The following is a 19366-nucleotide window of genomic DNA, read 5'->3' as shown; positions in this document are numbered from 1 at the left end:
GGGAATGACACTCAAAGATCCATGTGCAAATCAGCTCTTGCTTTAGGAATGCTCAAGGTAGGAAATAGGATGGCAGGGTTGGGAAGGTGGGGCCTTGAAGTAGGGCCAAGAGTGTGGGCATTATGCTGTAGAGCTTGGGAAAGGAGAGGTACAGGGGCTATCAGGGGGTAGCCTTAGTATATCCGGGCCTTGGAAAGAGGGCTGTGGTTAGCAGATCAGGGCTTTGGACAGAGGGCTATGATGGCCCTCTGATGTGGGACAGCAGAGTGACCCTGTAGACAGCCAGAGGCAGCAGCACTGATCTGTGGGAGGGGAGAGAGAAAAAAGCAAAATCTCATAAGCTGTTTAAACAAGAAAAACAAAATCCTGCAGAACATTGGATGTGTGGCATGCAAGAGAAATAGGAGGGAGGAGGCCAGATTCCACCTCCGAGTGTCCAGGCTGGGAAGATCAGCAGAATCAGAATAGGATCTCAGTAAATTCTCAGGTGACAAAGTCACTGCAGGGTGTTGAGGGAACCCTTAGCACTGTCTGAGTGACACCAAGAAAGCTCACTGTATACAAAGCCAGCTCCTGCTTGAGCTGGCAACAGGACATGAATGGAGGCCTGGAGAATGCCTGGCATGGGGAAATTGCTCAGTTAATGTCATTTTTCTTTCTCTCCCCACAGACTCTGCCTTTGCCCTCCCCCCCCCCCGCCTCATTCATTCATGTGTTCATTCATTCATTTGCAAGCCCTTATCAGAGCCACACCCTAGGCTCTGGGTTCTGATGGAGAACTGTGAGAGCAACACTGCCTCACTAGACTCCCAGGCCTCATCCTGTCCTCAAGCTGCCTCTTCCTCCCAGATATGGCTAGACCTAGGACCTGCCTTCTCCCCTGTCCCTCTGGAGAAAACCTTGTTGCTCCTGCTCCTGAACTCCTGCTGCAGCATCATCCTTGTCATCCTGGCTTCTAGACTCCCTTTCTCAAGCCTGTCCTCCAAGCAGCCCAGGGTGTCTCTGAAGCTCTACACTTGGAGACTTCCATGCCCCATCCTGATAGACAAAATGCTCCCTCAACCACATTTTTCCTTGTCTCTCACTCAGGAGGCAGCAAAGCTAATTTAGTTCACCATGGGGGAAAGAAGACACTGGGTAATAGATTACATGGGAGAAGTTGGCACTCTACTGGTCTTCCCAGTCTAGCTCCCTGGCTAATAAGCAACCTTTTAACCCTAATCCTCAGAGAAACAGACACTCAATACATACTTAGCAGAAATGGCTGGCATTTGCTGAGCTGTCTCCATTTGCCACTTGACCTTGTTTCTTTGTGTTAGTCATCCTGCAACTGGAGTGGAGGGAAGGGGAACTATGCTCCTACCCCTGCACCAAGTGCTAAGGAGCACAGGCAGGTAAAGCAAGTCCCCCACCTCACACTGTTACTCTAACCCTCTGTAAGTGCTCATGGTCTAATTACAAAGCTGGCTCAGAGCAGCAAGTACAAGGATTTGAACTCAGCATCCAAGACAAGAATACTTGGAGATGAGTCTTGACATACAAACAGGAAATCCCTGCTCACCCAGGCAAGGGATAGATCCTTGAGTCTGGGAGTGCATTTCAATCGCTACTTAATTTTTTTCTAATTATGTGCATAATACGTGTATGTCTGTACATGAGTGCAGGTACCTGCAGAAGCCAGAAGAGGGCATCAGATCCCTTGGAACTGGAGGTATAGGTATATTGTCAGCTGGGAATCAAACTCAGGTCCTCTGCAAGAATAGTACCTGCTCTTAACCACTGAGCCATCTATCTCTCCAGCCCCTAATCTCTACTTTATAAATGGGAAACTGAGGTTCAAATAAGTACAGTAAATTGTCCCAAGCGACACAAGGTAGCAAGTTCCTCTGAGGCTGAGATCTATGTAAGCAACCAAAGAAATAACAACTGCAATTGCTAAGTAAGTGTTCTCTGGTTACTGGGCACCCTGACTGTCCACATTCCTTCTGATCCTTGCAGTGTTGACTGGGAAGAAGCTGAGACCAGCTAAGAGGTGGTACCTGCCTGGTCCAAACACAGCAACTGTAGAGGGGCCATGCTCAGTTCCCAGACAGCTCAACTGTGATCTGTCTTCAGCTCCTGGGAGCAGAGAGCAGACAGGCCACACCAGCTCAGGAGTTGCAGGAGGCTGGGAATTGAGGTTGGTTTTTGCACTGAGTTGCCAGGGCCGTTGAGATATTGTATGTCCCTCAGTAAGGTCAGCTCCCAGCTTCCCTGCTAACTAATAGCTTGCCCTTCCTGCTCCTTGTCTGGGGGAAAGAACTGGCACTCGCTCAAAGCTTTTAACACTGCCAAGAATCCTGACGGGGAATGACCCAGCCTGTCGTGAATGGAGAAGGGCAGGGCACAGCCAGCCAAGGCAGAGACATCAGGGGAGAGAGAGCTGAGCTGGCTGGTCATATCTTCGTGTGGCCCAGCAGTCAGCTCTCAGCTGGAGGCTCTGCGTGCCCTTTCCTCAGTTCTATTGCAGGCGACACCTTACCTATCTGGTCCCCTCACTCCATCACTCATAGTGAGCTTTTAAAAGCAAGAACATCACCTTAGTTCCTCACGGTCCCCTGTATCCTGCCCCTGACATCACCCTAGGGTTGTTTCTTAGGGCTTCTGTGACTAATTCCACCCAAACAGCACATGCTTCTTCTGTTCGGCTCAAGAGGCCTAAAATCAGATGGCAGGGCTGGCTCCTTCTGGAGGCTTCCAAGGACCATAGCCTTCGACTTGGCCTTTTCCAGTTTTCAGAAGTCCCCTGCTCTCCTTGATTCATAGGTCCTTTCCCACGCTTGCCATGTCCACCTTCCACTTCCAGGCTCACATCTCTGCTGCCTAGTCACCCTTTGTCTCCCTCAGACGGGACACGCCAAAAGCCCAGCGGGACAGCCTAGGACCATCCTCCACATGGGCAAAGCCCATTTAACCCCACTTTCAGGTGACTGGATCAAGGACCTATGGCCAGCCTGCCACAAGTCCCAATTTATTCCCTGGCATTAGAACATCCAAGACCCTTCATGATTGGTTCCCTGGCCACCTTCCTGCCCTGCTTCTTTTCCTCTTTCCAGGCCCCACCCACCTCCTTCTGTGCCCGAGGAAATGATCATTCACTCAAAGTATAATTCACTCATTCAAAAGCATTTGCCAAGGCCTTGTTCGATGCCGGTGCTGTCACCAGGGCAGTGAGCAGAGCACAGTCCCTGTGCTCAGGGGAGTGGTGCATCCCACAGAGCCACCCTGGACCCCTGGTACCACCTAGCCAACTGGTGTCAGGCCATAACTGTTTCAGATGTGGTAGAGCTAGGACTCCAACCCAAGCCTGTCTGGTCTCCAAGCCTAAGCTCTAGGCTCTTCCCACATGAAACATCTGGACTTGAACTTGGCTCTGCTTTTGACCAACACCTCAGTCCCAGTCCTATGGCTGCCAAGGCACAGGGAGTCAGTGACTCTTGCTCTGCAGAGCAAGCTGAGAGGCTGCACCCCTACGCAGAGTTCTTTCGGCCATATTCTTTTATTCACTAGCTCCCCATAATCTCTGGGGAGATAAGATTCTTAGGCACCTAGCCTATCAGCACTTCTCCTGAGTGTGCCTTTCCTCATTCCTGCAGAGCCCATGTACTCATGTGCCTGACTTGGCCATGACCGGCACCTCCCCCTCCTCCTTCCAACCCTCCTTTTGCCAGGGAGTCAGAGTCACAGCCAGCATCCTTCCCTCTAAAGCCACACAGGCCCTTTCTAAAAGCGATGTGATTATAGTTCAACCCTTCTGCTGCTTTTAGAATGAAATCCAAAGTCTACCCAGCCGCCAAGACTCTGTACTGCCCGGCTCCTAACATGCACGAACCTCCTCTCATGCACACATTCAGCAACTTCCCAGGCCATACCTTGTCCCACCCCATGCTTTTGGCTTGTGTTATGTCTGTTCCCCTAGACTATCAGTTACTGGAGGGCAGACCTTGCCTATGCTGTTCACTGCTGAATCCCTGATACCCAGCTCTGTGCCTGGCACATTGGTGAATGACCAAATGAATTCTTTGTTCTAAGTCCGTGAGAACCTTGAGAAGTGATTCACGTCACCTCACTGTAGGCATCAGGAAACCCAGGCTCAAAGAGGGACAGTCAGGAGCCTGGGAGAATCAGAGGTAGCTTGTTCCCTTTTCTTAGACATTGCATCACAGTGGGCCCTCCTCCAGACCTTGGTGTCAGGAGAGGATCCCCCAGCAGCATCCAGGGCCACCTCTGAGTCACAGAGCCTCTGGTAGAAAGTGCTCTCCACCCCCATCTGTGTCACAGATAAGCCTGGAAGAGTGAAGCCACAGGTAACAGCATAAAAAGTGAATTTCCAGGACTGCTGTCCAGAGATGCTTCTCAACATCCTGTCTCTGTTATGCCAGAGGAGGGTCTTATTTGGCTTTCTGTTTCAAGTTCATTCTTTGGAGATGAGGCTGCATTACCATGGGTGTGCCAGAGCTACGTGTCTGACAGACACACTTCTCCAGAAGAGCTACTACTCAGAAAGGAAGTTTTCTTCACTGGCCTAAACTTGTTGACTGATTCAAGAGCCCAGATGTTGACTTATATTATCTGGCTACTGGCCTAACTTTTTGGCATGTTGATTTAGCATTTCTGAATAGCTCCTTCCCACACACTACAGAACAGTGGCTAGCCCCTTGCCTTTGAGGTCCTGCTGACTGTCTTGTGTAAGGCAGGTCTCCGTCTCTGCCCTCATCCCAGCTACCGGGAGTTGAACAGACCCAGTGTTGAGTCATGCTTTCACTTACTGGTTCGGTGATACTTGACAGTCTGAGGTTCACTTTCCAGTCTATAAACTAATGATAACTGACTTTGAGGGTAAAGGTGCAGGCTCTTGGCACCCCTGGTGTATGGCAGGCAGGTTGAACAAGTGAGAGTTTCTGTCCTTTGCCATTCATTTCCCCCTTTCCTGTCCTTCATCTTCCCTTTCTCCCCATCAGTTTGCGTACTGTACAATCCACCCATTTAAAGCATACATGCCAGTGCTTCCTAGTACTTCACAGCAGTGTGCAGCCATTGTTGCAGCCAATTTTGGAACATATCACCCCCAAGGGAACCCTGTACCCTTTTGTTGTCTCCCAATTCCCACAGCCCTTTCCTGCAGCCCCCAACTCAGGGCAAGCATCTATCTTGATTGTTCTCTATAGACTTGCCAGTTCTGGACCTTTTGTGCCTGGCTTCTTTTAGTTAGCATGATGTTTTCAAAACTCTATCTTCACCATCTGTCTGGTCTTTCTTCATTTTTTTCCATTCTCTTTGTCTTTATTTTCTTCCCCTTCCTTCCTTCTAAGGCCCCATTCTTCCTTCACCAGGGACAGGCAAGGATGCAGTGGGCACAGGGCTTTGGGGCACAGATGGCCCTTTGCAGACTTGGATGGAGACCTCCAGTGTAAACTACCTCTGGGACCAACTCGCTAGCTCAGATCCTTCCCTATTGTCCTCCCTCTGGGGTAGGCTTGGAATGCTCAGGGCCAGCCCTTCTGTGTAGCTTCCCAGCGAGCAGACACAGAGTCAATCACTTCTGTCTCTGCAGAGAGTTTGGGGTAGAAGAGCTTCTCCTGTTCTCAGAGGGAGTCGGGGGAAGGAAAATAGAGCAAGTAAGACCCCCCCCTTCACAGCCCCAAAAGTCCTAGGGATAAATCAAGGGCACTGGGAAGTTCTGAGGACGATACCTTTGAAGCCAAATAGAGGCTGGATGCATCTCCTTCCTCAGGCTGTGCCCCTCCCTTAGTTTCTTTCCAAGGAAGACCTGGGGTCTGGGAGGAAAGGAGAGTCCACTGCTGTTGCTACCTTTTCACCCTGAAGGAAAGGAACAAGAAAGGGTCTTTTTTTTAAAAGGCCATATATACAATACACTTTGTTTAAGTTCTTTGAATCCTCTCTCAAGGTACAACACATTTTCAATGTACAGTAAGTGCTTATCTGGTAGTGTCCACATGCGATTCCCCAAGAGGCTGTTACCTTATAGGGAAATCTGAATTTTAAATCAAATTGTATTTTGCATTCTTTGAATGCTTCTGTGTGCTGTAGGGGTTTGGGGGGGTTGTAAATACTAATACACTTTAAATTTTTTTTAAAGAAAAAGAAGCTGGGCGTGGTGGCTTTAATCCCAGCACTTGGGAGGCAGAGGCAGGCAGATCTCTTTGAGTTCGAGGTCAGCCTGGTCTCCATAGTGAATCCAAAGGCCCTTTCCAGGGAATCCAGCCCCAGGGCAGTGTACAGCTTGGCAGCACAGGAAACCTGCCTGTTACTTTGGGCTGAGACCAGCCAGTGCCATCCTGTGGCGGAGGGGTCTTGTATTTTCCAGACCCCACAAGAGATAGCCTGGCATAGAGCAGGCAGATATTTTCTTCAGAGTGCCAGGTAGGACATGTTTTAGACTTTGCAATCAATACAGCTTTGAATGCAACTATGACCATATGTTTCCTAACAGCCTTTCAGTCCAGTTAACAACCATATACCCCAGCCTAAAATTATAACACAGCAGAAAAAAAAGTCCTATTGCCCAGTGCTCTATGGCACCTTTTCTATGCTGAGACACACTTAGCACTGCATTAGAATCACCTGTCATTCAGCACAGAGTCATGCTACACAGATTCATAACCCAGGAGTGAAAGGCTACCCCATACAGCTGAGGTGTGTGCTAGACCAGGCCAGCTCTGAGTGTGTAAGGACATGCTGTGATATTTGCAACATGGTCGTATTTTCTGACAATGCATTTCTTAGACTGTGTTCATTACTAGATGACATAAGGCTGTACTCAGTCTGCTATCGTAGATCAAAAACAGCTATAAGCAACACAGCATGCAGGTGGCTATGGCCTGATGAAACATTATTTGTGGCCACTAAAATGTCAGTTGCAGAACATTTTGATGGGACATGAAACTACTGGGTTTTTTTTTTTTTTTAGCCTTTTCAATATGAAGAGGTCATGGGCTGGACTGGACCCTTGTTTGCTAATGCTGGGGTAAGAAGTAAGTGCCAATCCAGCCCCTCACTCTGAAACCTTGTACAGATGCCTTGCCCTCTCTGAGCCCCAGTTTGTTCATCTGAAAAACAGGAATTAAAAACACTTTCACAAAAGGATTAGGATGAGATTTAACACCAGTTCATACACGGTGTCCAGAACAGCCATGAGCACACCTGGTCAGTGGTGGACTTCACTCTTTAGAAGCTCTGCAAAGGAGAAACCGAAAAGTTTTAGGTTCCACTGCTGAATTATTCAAGTTGGGTACTGACTCTGAGCCCTGTGTCCCTCATCCAAAAGTTGGGAACTTAGATTAGTCACAGGGACCATGCCAACAATAACATATAAATGCTTAACAAGGGAGTGAAATTATGCCCACAACCCCAACTGTGTTGTGTCAAGAATCTCTGGCATGGGCAGTGAGGCCTGTGTTTTTCATACTATGAATCACTTAGCACGAGGAGGCAGGCAAATACAATAAAACGTGTTCTTGTCATAATGAACTGCAGGCGCTAGAGCAGTGCCAGGCAAAGCACCAAGTGGCACAGGGTGGCTCTGTGATGAAAGCCCCAACCTGGGGACAGGCAGCCCGGCTTCCTCATGCCTCTGCCTCTTCTGTGGGGGTGTCTGGTATGACCCTGAACAGGTCACATCCTCTGAGACCCAATTTCCTTGTCTTTAAAAAAGAACTAAAATTTTTGACAGCTGTTCCTGCCCCTGCAAAAACACAATGCGCCACAGGGTTTTGTGTTGGGGGCCAGGATGGTGTAGCATTGCAAGGTACCTACATCTCCTAAGGCTCTCCTTGCCTAGAAAGAAGAATTGCAGGGGGTCTGTCCCAAGTGCTGAAGAGTGGCAGGTATCGCCACTAGGCCGTCAGTAGGTCTGCTTGCCCTATATGTGTCCCGTGCCTCATCTGCAGCGCATGGTACAGACTGCATCACAATCCACAAATAAGACTCAGTCCTTCTGCATTTGATTACTAGCCATATGCCATCATCACCTGGGGCCTGAATTCAGGGTGGGTAGCAAGTCGTCCCTGATTGTTATTTTTCTAATTACCCCAGGTATAGAGGACAAGTAATAGTTCCATCCAAGTTCAGCCAGGTCAATCAACGGATTTACTGGAGCTTAGAAGCATCACTAAAAAACCCACCCCAGCATGAGTGCCAGAGCTCAAACACTACCTCACTGTAACTCCTGGCACAGCTCATTCTCTACTCCCCACAAGTCTCCTTCCCCACAGCAGTTATTTTTCTATAACTTCAGGAGTAAAGTTTCTTGAACCTCCTGAGTCTTTCAAGTTTCTTGGGTTTCATGATCTTCTGACCCTTCCTTCTCCCTTTTTGGGGGCATGATAATCCTTAATTGAAAGTCACAGAGAATGCTCATTTTTGCTGCCACCAACCCCTGAAGTCACAGTTCTGCATACCCCTCCTGTCCTTGTGCAGGCACACATTTAAGTTCAAAGTCTCAAATTCACAGCGCGAAGAGGATGATGGTTTTGTGCTTTGCCCTCCCCAGTCTTGTCCCTGTGGTGGTGTGCAGCTCTCCTGGCTCTCCTTCTGGTGGCTGAGTCATCCGTTCACTCACCTTTACCAGCACACTCCCAGCGCTAAAGCTGCATCCCAAGAGGCAGCCAGCTGACCTGAGCATCATTCCCTCTCTCTCTGAAACTGCCCTGGTCTGAAAAGTGGACTGATCATACCACCACCTTCCTCCTCCAGGGTGTAGGGGAAGGACCATTAGCATGCACCCAGGTAACCTGAGTGTAAAAGTCTTCCTTTCATTCTACACAGGGAGCTGACAGGCCACGATGTCACAGATGAAGGAAAACCTTAAGTTTCCACTGTCAGGCAACTCTGTCACTTCCATCTGTGACCCCAGTGACTCTGGACGCTGAAGGCAGTCACAACAGGACTTTCCCCACCTCCAGCCTCTGGGGTAAGTTCCCCAGGGTGTCTGGGCCCCTCTAGACCTGTCCCTGTGGTACCTCTATGCAGGCACTGTTGGGATGCCTGGCCCAGATCACACAGGTGGCCTGCTTCTAAGCTCTTTTGTCAAGAATCAGTCATCCACAGACCTCACTCTCTGCTGCAGAGCCTCACCATCAGAAAACCCCTAAAAAGCAGGCTCCCAGATTCGGCTTGGGTTCACTGTAGATTCAGAGACTCTAGGGGTCTTTTGCACCCCCAGAGGGAACAGGAGAACTAGGGTACAAGGTCTTCTCTGCCATTACTGTCCCTTTGCAGTGCCCTTCTGAATCAGCCTTGTCCAGGCTAGACAGCAAGTGATGCATAAGCCCTTGCACTGTCAGACCCTCAAGTTCATCCTCTGGTGAATCCCACCCCCGAAGTCAGCTTTTGACTCCTAGGGAGAGGGCTGAGGCAGTGCCCACTCTGGCTTCTAATGCTCCTCCCCTTCCACACTTCCCTGGTGGTGGTGTCAACTCCTCCCTGGAAGGGCAGTGCACTGCGCTAATGGGGCCCTTGCAAGCCCCATGCACCCTGACTCACCATGGTATCTGTCTAGATTGTTCCTCTTTTTTCCTTACTAGTATGGACAGTGTTGGTATGGACAAATAAGGGCAGGCCATCTCAAATTAATGTGTGGCCCTGCCCTACCTGGGAAGGACCTCATACCAGCTGGTATTCAACAATCACATGGTGATAGTAACTAGTGACCACTGCTGTGCCAGAAAAGGTTAAGCTGGTGGAACCAGACTGCCTGGGAGCAGACTGACCCTGATCTTGTTTCTTAACTCTCTATGCCTCAGTTTCCTACCTGTAAAAAAGAAAGTTACCAATTTTTAAAAAGTTGTTCTAAGCATTAAAGGAAATAAGTAGAAAAGGCCTAAGAATGGTACCTAGCCCAGTGGGACCCCACTGACCATTAGCTCACAGCTGGCAAGGAGAGAACATGAGGAGACCTGTGGTTGGTCAGAATGTTTCCCATGGCTGTTGCTCAAGGAGGCCCTCACTTGCTGTTGCCTCAGTCTTTTTTGCTATTACAGAGCAACTCTGTGGTGAACATCTTCGAGCACAGAAATGTTCAGATTTATTTCAGACTATTTTCCTAGAAACTAAGTTTCTGGAAACAGAGTTACTGGCCAGGAGGAAGGCATATTTTAGGACCTTTGTTCCACTTGTCTTTGGGCAGATTGAAAACTGAGTTTCTGGAAAGTTATTGGCCCAAGGGAAGGGATATTTTAGGACCTTTGTTGCATGTCATTTGTCTTCAGGGTAGGCTGTATGAGCCTTCTTGCAACAAGCAACATCTGAAGGCATCAGTTCCTCAAAGCCACATCTTCATCAGTAAGATCCTGGAAGTGTTGTGTGGGTGGCTGACTAGGATAGAGAGTACAGACCAAAAGGGACCATTGGCCTTTAAAGATGGGCAGTGGAGGCGGGGAGGGGGAACAGTCTCTGAAGGAGCTGAAGAGGAGACATTGAGGGGAAAGCCCTGGCCCACCTTCAAGGCTGGAGTCATTGAGACACTGGAGAGCAAATTGGGGTCTCAGAGCGAATAGACCAGCATGAGCAGGCAGGATCTGGCATGACCGGTCCACAGAACTCCAGAGCTGGATCAAATGGCAGGCCTCTCCAAGCTGAGGGTTCCCCATTGATGGAACCCTGCCACTCTGCCTGCCTCATGAGGATGGGGTGTAATGAGTGGAGGGAATGAGCTTTGGGAATTGCCTCAGATACTTTGGGGGTCTTTTCATAAGCTGGCACGAACTGGCAGGGAGCTCAGATTCTCCTTCATTTAAATATCCAACCCTAAGGACTACAAGATGGCTCAGTAGGTAAAGGTGCTTTCAACCAAGGCTGATGATCTGAATTCAACTCCTGGGACCCTCATGATGGAAGAAGAGAACTGATTCCTGCAAATTATCTGCTGACCTCCACATGCACAAATACATATGGCAAAAATACACATGGCAACACAATAAAGAACAGGGTGAGCAAAAGTCTAGGGCTGGAGAAACCTGAGGGGAACCCATATTCCAAAGGGACTGGGCTATGTAGCCCCTCCCAACTCTGCCACATGCATCCTAAAGAAAGCACGAGGACAGGGAACTGAGGTGCACCAGGGTCACTGGAGGATGCATCCCTTCCTCATCTGCTGAGTCCTTGGGAGAGTAACTGAAGTTGTTTGGCCCCCAATTCCTCATCCTCCTAAGGATAATAAGGCAAACATATCCTATATATCACATGGGGGTTGTAAAGTGAAACTAGCGAGTGCCTGTTCAGGACCATTCTTGTCATATTGTTTAGCAGTCCAGCAGGAGCAGCAAGAAGTGGGTGACACAGGGCAGGCAAGGGGCTGAGTGGGAATCAGAGTTCCCTACCCCATCATTTCCCTTCAAGAAAAGAAGGGAGGGAGGGAGGGAAGGAGGGAGGGAGGAGCAAAGAGAGAGAGATCCAATTCTTGCCATTATGACATTCCCAGCTTAGTCTGGGAGACATACAAGCAATCCATGGCTGACCCAGGGAAGTAAGTGCCTAGGCAGAGGGTCTGTCAAAACAGGAAGGAGTCAATTCTAGGAAACCTCAGAGACAGTGCCCAGAAGGAAGTGTGAAAGTAAGGAAGAAATTAAGGGCATTGTCGAACAGTGAATAATGTGCAAAGCACAGACACAAGTCATAGCAGGTGAAGGTTCTGTTGGGTAACCAGTGCTAGAAGCAGGTACCAAGGGTAAAGGAAGAGGACCTTGGGGTTCACTAACTCTTAAGACGGTCCTGGGATGTTGTAGCTATTATTCCTACAGAGAGAAATCTGAGATTTAGAGAGCACCTGAAGGAGGCTTCTCATAGGGAGGAGCACTGATGCTGGTTCTGACCCCTGGTGGATGAATGTATTTTACATTCTCAATGTGAAAGTTCTGATTCAAATAACATTTACATAGGAATGTTGTGAATCTGGACACTGTTAAGTACAACTAGTAAAAACTCAGTTAAGAGAGAATGATGGGTGGTGGGTGTAAACGATTCAGAATTACAGAGCTACAGAGTGAGACCTTGTTTCAAGAGACGTGCCAAATGAGATAGCCCAGTGTGTAAAGGTGCTTGCTGTACAAGCCTGACTGTCTGAGCTCAATTCCTGGACTCCACGTAAGGTGAAAGAGGAAAACAACTGCAGAGAGTTGTCCACTGACTTCCACAAGTATACTGTAGCATGCCCACAGCATGCACACACACACACACACACACACACACACACACACACACCCGATATACACATAATAATAATAATAAATTTTGAAAAAGGAAAGGAGGAAGGAAGTATGAAGATGGAGGGAGAAGAAAAAAGTATCAAATTTGATTTTTTATATGAGTGTTTAAAATTTTTTATTTTATGTTTATAAGTGTTATGCCTGCATGTATGTAAGTGCACCTGTGTCGTGCAATGCCCACAGAAGTCAGAAGAGGGCATAGGATCCCCTGGAACCGGACTTTTATCACCACCGAAAATGCTGCTTAGGACACCCCCGGACCTGTCTTTGGTGAACAAACATAAGAGTTTCTTCAGAGTCTGTGTTGGGAGTTGAACTGCTAAGTTCAACTTAGCCATGGATATAGTGATGGATGTAGGTTGAACTGCTAAGTTCAACTTAGCAGTGGATGTAGTGATGGATGTAGGTTTGACCAAACTGTCTCCATGGTGATAGCCACCATGTGAGCATAGGAACTGAATCCAGGTCCTCTGCAAGAGCACCCAAAGCTCTTAACGGCTGAGCCATCTCTCCAATCCCAAATTTGATTTTTTTAAACCCAAAATTTTTTAAAAGCAAATTTGATTTTTTTAAAGTTGTAAGGTGGCTTACAACTGTCTGTAACTCCAGTTCCAGGAAATCCGACACCTTCTTCTGTCCTCCATGGGCATTGCACAACATGCGTGCACTTGCATACATGCAAGCAATATACTCATACACATAAAATAAAAATAATAAATAAAATTTTTTAAAGAAAGTTTAAAAGATCAGCAACTCAAACAGTAAAAAAAAGAAAGAAAGAAAGAACAGAAAAGAGAAAAACAAAGCAAACAAAAATGACTAGTAGAGACAAGTTTCTGAAACAGAAAACAAACGCTTAATACAGAGAAGAGCAACAGACCCAGAAGTTATTGCTTTGGAAAATTCTGGCAAAACTTGTGAAAATAAAGGAGTAAATGACTTAAGGAAGATGAAGAATGAGGGAGGATATTTTCCTAGACATTGCTGAGATTAAGAATGATAATAAGAACATTGGGGTCAATTTTATGCCCACAAAGGAACCGGATGTAAAGTGGAGAAATCAGCCAGCATTATACAGTCAATAGGGAAAATCAGTGAATGGCTTTTGTATGTTAAAATTGGACACTGGGAACAGAAGTGAGGAGGAAGGTTAACAGAAAAAAAAATTGGATGTCATATGATACACAAAAGCCAATTCCAGATAAGCTAATAGCTTAAACATCAAGGACAAAAGGTCTAACTTGTAGAAGAAAACAGAAAATCTTTATGACCTTGAAACATAAAAAGATTTCATAAGCAAAGACCAAGAAGCTAAACCCCAAAGGAAAAGCAGATAAACCTGACTCAAAGTCAAGGAAAATGGGGGCTGAGGAGATAGTCCAGTGGGTAAGAGTGCCTGCTACACAAGCATGAGGTCCTGAGCATGACTCCCCATGACCCACATAAAGAAGTCGGACATGGCCACACAAGTTGCAATCCCAGCACTTGGAGGGGCGGGGACAAGATCTCCCAGCTTGCCAGCCAACCTAATTGAGCTTCAGGTCCACTGAGAGACTCTGTGTCAAGGGAATAAGGCAGAGAGAGAGAGAGAGAGAGAGAGAGAGAGAGAGAGAGAGAGACAGAGACAGAGACAGAGACAGAGACAGAGACAGAGAGAGAGAGTTGACTAGGCAATGCAGAGAAAATGTGAATGAAAAGTAAAAAGGGGCTTCAACTTCATTAGCAACCAGGAAAATGTGAATTTATCAAACAATTGGGTTCTCTTTCACACTTAGCAGATTGACAACATTTTCAGAAGTTTGAGGGGATCAGGTGGGGATGTGACACCTACCCTGTTAATGGAATAGAATTGTTACCATGCCTTTTGGAGACAGTTTGATCAAACCTCCATCTACACTCATGACTTAGCAACTCAACTCCCAACATAGACTCTGAAGAAACTTAACATTTGTTCACCAGAGACAGGTCTGGGGGTGTCTTAAGCAGCATTTTTGGCAGTGATAAAAGTTTGAGAACAATCCTGAGGTCCATCAACAAGTAAAAAGGCAGATAAACTGAAATACAGTCACACAGTGGATTACTTTACAGCAGTAAATATCAGCCACAAGTTCACCCATCAACACAATTTAACTCAAAAATATGTTTAGCAAGGACAAAGTCAGCTATGGGGAAAAATATAAAACATGATACCATGTACATAAAAGTAAACTATAAGCAAAATAATACAATGTATTGCTTAGGAAAACAGAAATATCTGCTAAAACAAGTCAGGTGCTGATGAGGTCCGGGGATTACACTGGTATTTTTTGATATTCTTTAAACCACATGTTATGTGATTTAAACAGAACCTGTTTGGATGATGAATGTATTTCATTCAAAAATATCTAATAATTGAATTGCTGTGCAACATAACAATTTGCCCCAAGCAAAGGGATTATTTGAGCTGTTTATTTGTTTCTCTTTGTTATCTCTATGGGCTGGCATTTTATTATGAGCCTGTAATATTTCCAAAGCAATATTACCTCAAGAGATTATTAGGCTCCTTAGGGGAAAAAAGATAATTATTTTCCAGCCTTGGGGTAGCTTTTCTTTGGTGATTTCACTAATTTGAGCAAGAGGTGCTTTCTCCAAGCCATTGGAACGTTAGTTCAAGGGCAGACCCTGCCTGCCTGCTTGTTCAAATATGTACACTGCTCACATGGGGAAGGGTGCCAGTGGAATAACACACTGTGACCTTGAGTTCCAGATGAAGGTAGGGTGTGCTGGGAGGGAAGGCTAGAGCCACCCTGGAGTCCCCACAGTGGCTTAGCCAGAATGGGGCGCACATTGAAGGAAGCTGAGAACTGGATGTGTCCTTGCTCACAGAGCCTTGCAAAGTCAGGCCTCCACAGCTACAGCCACCATGCGGCAGGTTGAAGCGTACAGAGGAGCACAGTACTCTTCCTCCCTGTGTATGGAAGAAGGAACCATGAGCTTGATTGCCCTGCTGGCCTCTGCTCACAGCTGCTTTGAATGCAAGGCAGCATAAATTTGTTCTCCCAAGTTTCCCCAGCTCATGCAAGATATGCACAAGGCAGTCTTGGATTCCAACCCCAGCACTGCAAAAAATAACTTCAAGACTGGGAACATAGCAAGTATTATTTGAGCTCCTACTGTACAGGGTGGCCTTTTACCTGTATTTTATAACAATTATTTCCGGAGTTGAAGGGTACCTATGAATAGCTCCATTGAGATTCAGAGCATCTAAGTAACTTGACCAGGACAGTGCAGCAGAACTGGGATTTGAAAGCAAGGCTGTGGAGTGCTCCTCCTTGTAGGTGAGAGTTCTATCCTGCTGCTCACAGGTACAGCTGTAGGCAGGAAAGAGCAATCCCTCAGCCCAGCCCACACACCCTTCCCAGGGACTAGGCTCAGTATTAGCACAGCAAAGAGGCTCATCCCTGGCCCCACAGGCTTGTAAGCTTATCTCCAGTTACCCCAACCCAGACCTGTGATTGTGTCTCTGCAGGAAACCAGCACTGTCCTGCACCATATGCTCCAGCAACCTCCTGAGCTGCTGCAAAAGCCTATGGGGGCTTCGTTTTTTTCCAGCAACACTCAGAAGGTCCCTTAGAAGAGCTATCGGGGGAGCCACTGTCTCAGGAGACAGAGAGGACTCCTTCACAGGAAGCAATGAGGGCACTGTCTCGTGAGGCCGTCTAGAACTGGCCAGGACAATGAAGATGATGCTCCTGTCACCTGAATTTCCCTTCTGGAGCTCCTCCAGACCCAGCCCAAACCACTGAGGACAAATCTTAGCCTGAGCCTGGAGGCTCACAGAACACATGGCAGGGAGTTGTGGTCCTCCACCCAGGGCAAAACACCTCTTTTGGGCTGAATTCCTTGGGTTCAAAGTTCAAGTTGGTGCTGGCCCTAGGTGTCATAAGCAGAGACATGGGGCAGGGACGCTTGCACGTGTGTGTGTGTGTGTGTGTGTGTGTATGTGTGTGTGTGTGTGTGTGTGTGAATGTACATATGTGGGAAGCACACACATCCTCTGAGCAGGGCAGAAGGGCAGAGGATGTTACTATAAAGCTCTGGCCTTACACTCTCTTGGGATCTCAGGATGAAAAGGGAAGGGAAGTAAAAGAGAAAGAAATTGCCTTCCATGAGCACCTAACTAGGTACCAGGTACTTTACCGACATGACTCTCATAATCTATATGCAATGTGCTAAGGGTAAGTAAGCATCACTGTTCCAACTTAACAGAGATGGAAATTGAGGCTCAGAGAAGTTTGGAACCCACCTAAGGTCACTCTGCTAGAAAATGTGCCTGGAGTAGAGCAGGCACTCAAAAAGTAGTTGGTGGGTGGGTAGGTGGGTGGGTGGATAGATGGATGGGTGGGAAGATGAATAGATACGATAGATGATGGATGAGAAGATGGATGGATGGATGAATGGATGAATGGATGAGAAGAGAGATGGTTGGATGAATGGATGAACAGAGGGATGGATGGGTAGATGGGTGGGAAGATGAATGAATGATGGATGGATGAATAGGTGGGTGTAAGCCAGGTCTCATGCCCATGTTCTTGAAACTACACTACACTGCCACTCAGAAGAAAGGTCAAGATATTTCCTCAACTCAGTCTATCCTCCTGTAGCAAGACTTAGACCTCTAAGAGCGCTTCATGTTCAAATATGGCCCTTGCCAGAGTGGGTTACCAACAAGAAGTGGCATGCAGTGGACTGGCTGGGCAATGTGTCTGTTGGTCCCCAGGGAAGAACAAGTGGAAGTTGGGGGGATACGAAGGTTGCAAACAGGGGAGTTGACCCAGTGGCACCTCCTGTTGGCTACATGTCTTTGGAAATGTCACCTGACCTGTCTGAGCAACTCTATTCCTCTGTGCAAACAGGTAAACTCCCTTTTCCTAGTTCCAGAATTACTGAAGAGACTCGAGGAGATGGAGTTGGTGAGAGCCCTGGAGATATGAGGGTGTCGATGGGCTTCTCCTCCAGGGCTTCTTAGAGGCAATGCCCTTCCCTTGCACCCATTCTTCCCTGAATTTCCAAGACCCTCTCCTGCTTCTTAATGTCTACCCTTAACTTTTCTGTCCTCTTTGTGACTCACTGTCCTCTCCCCAGCCACTAGCTGTGGCTGTTCCCTGGGACTTAGTCCTGAGCCTTTTCTTCTCACTCTGACTCTCCCTTTGGGACCTCACCTACATATGACCTCAGCCAGGAGACATGAGGATTTACAGATTTATGACTGAAGGCAAGGTTCCAGTCCTTGCTTCATCTCCACCTGGATATTCCAAAGGTACCTCACCCTTAACATGTCTACAACTACACTCTCCAATTTCTTCCTTACCTGCTCCCTTCCAGAGTCCCCCTTCTCAGACAAAAGGCACATCCTGGGCTTCAAGAGCCGTGATCAACTTTAAGCATAGCCCGCCCTTTGCCTTGCTTTTTGTAGTCACACTCTAAAGTCTTACCCGCCCCACACAATTTTCCGCCATCCAACTGATTCTCCCGTCTTCCCTGGTATCAGTTGGTCCCATAGTCTCCACCAGGACAACTGGAACAGCTATTTACACATCTTCCTCACATCTCACTCCCCTTCCTCCAGTCAACTCTCCACACAACAGCCGCAGTGGGCTGTGTAAAATGCATACCTGATTATGTCACACACAACATAGAACTATCTTCAGAATGGCCCGCATGGCCCTCCAGCTTCCCCTGCATCATTTCTCCGCCTTCTCTGTACTCCAGCCCTATTTCTCTTATCTTTTTATCTCACTCGTTATTCCTAGCAACCAGGGCACACAGAGTGCTATTTCCATGACCTGAAATGCTCTTTCTGTCCTCTAGGCCTGTTCACTCCATGAGATTTCAGCTAAAATACCACTTCCTCAATGAATTCTTTGCTCCTTCTGACTCATCCTACAGCAGGCCCTTGCCACACATCTTGTAACTTTTCTTGGAGGCACTGGCATGGTTGTAATGTTACAGTCATTTCCGTGGTTCCTTGGACACCATCCACCTCCCCTACACACAAGTTCTTTCTGTTGACCTTTGCCTGTCGAACCCTTAGAAAAGTATTCCACACGTAGTAGAAACTGAGTGAAAATGTGTTAATGAATATGCAGAGAATGGGCAAAGCCAGTATTTTAAGTAGTTAACCCACCAATAAACTTCAAGGCATCATTTGGCCTGATGACCCCCAAATATGTCAGTTGAGTCTCTTGACTGGATTCATTTTGGAAGCCCTGATACCCCGTTTAGACTCTCAGGAGTCTAAAGCAGGGGAGTCTCTAAGCCATGGCCAGATGACTGGAGGTATGAAACCTCCAGTGCAAATGGACCTGTCAGATCATAGACACAAGTAATCAAGGCTCAGACCCACACTGCCCACTGGCCACCAGCCACTGCAGAGGATTATGCAAGTCTACATCTGAGCTGCCCTGCCCTATTGGAGGCTGTCTGGATCGTCTGATAGCTGCGGAAGTGGGGTACATGCTGCTCGAAGGAGGAACAGCTGCAGTGGGACTTCAAATCCTTGCTCTGTGTTACCATCATGTTCCAATAAAGCTATCAAAACAGATGCTGCCTTGATGGGTTTTTTTTTTTCATTTCCTGGCAAGGAAATATTCTCAAACTTTATCATGTGGTGTCTTGATTTAAAAAAAAAAAAAAAAAGCCATGATAAAATTCTGGGGTAAAGGCCAAGTTGAACGTTTCCTTAAAAAGTTAAGTTGGAACTGGAAAGAAGGAAGAGCACTTGTTCTGCAAATCCTGAGGTCCTGAGTTCAGATCTCTAGCACTCACGTTAAAAGTTGGACAAGGCTTGTACATGCCTGTAATCCCAGCATTGGGACTGAGATTTAAAATAGTGAAACATAGTGTAAGATGGGAAGAGCCTGAAAGCTCACTGGTCAGACAACCTATGTAAAACAGTGAACTTCAGGTTCAATGAGAAACCCTATCTCAAGGCAATTCCAGGCAGAGAGCAATAAAGGATGAGATGTGATGCCCCACTTTTCCTCCATATGTGTGTATACCCACACACTGACATACATACACACCACACACACAAAATAAATGTTCAAAGGAAAATAAAGTAA

At 47.2% G+C, this 19366-nt stretch overlaps 1 protein-coding gene across 2 annotated transcripts in view; it reads left to right on the top strand.

The window, feature by feature from the left end:
- Positions 1–18832, top strand: part of Hrh2 (histamine receptor H2) — a 44318-nt gene extending 25486 nt beyond the window's left edge. The window contains exons 3-4 of one of the 2 annotated variants that reach the window (XM_029570523.1): positions 8827–8971; positions 15772–15903. In XM_029570523.1, the coding sequence (XP_029426383.1) occupies positions 8827–8869 (43 nt within the window). In that variant the 3' untranslated portion in view covers positions 8870–8971; positions 15772–15903. Of the gene's footprint in view, positions 1–8826; positions 8972–15771 lie in introns of both variants that reach the window. The other variant, XM_008847342.2, reaches the window with a different exon arrangement.
- The last annotated feature ends 534 nt before the right edge of the window (positions 18833–19366 follow it).

This window comes from Nannospalax galili, unplaced genomic scaffold (assembly GCF_000622305.1).
Source record: "Nannospalax galili isolate Female #2095 unplaced genomic scaffold, S.galili_v1.0 scaffold762, whole genome shotgun sequence".
Lineage (NCBI taxonomy): Eukaryota > Metazoa > Chordata > Mammalia > Rodentia > Spalacidae > Nannospalax > Nannospalax galili.
Note: the sequence above shows the minus strand (reverse complement) of the source record. Positions and strands in the feature narration are given on the sequence as shown.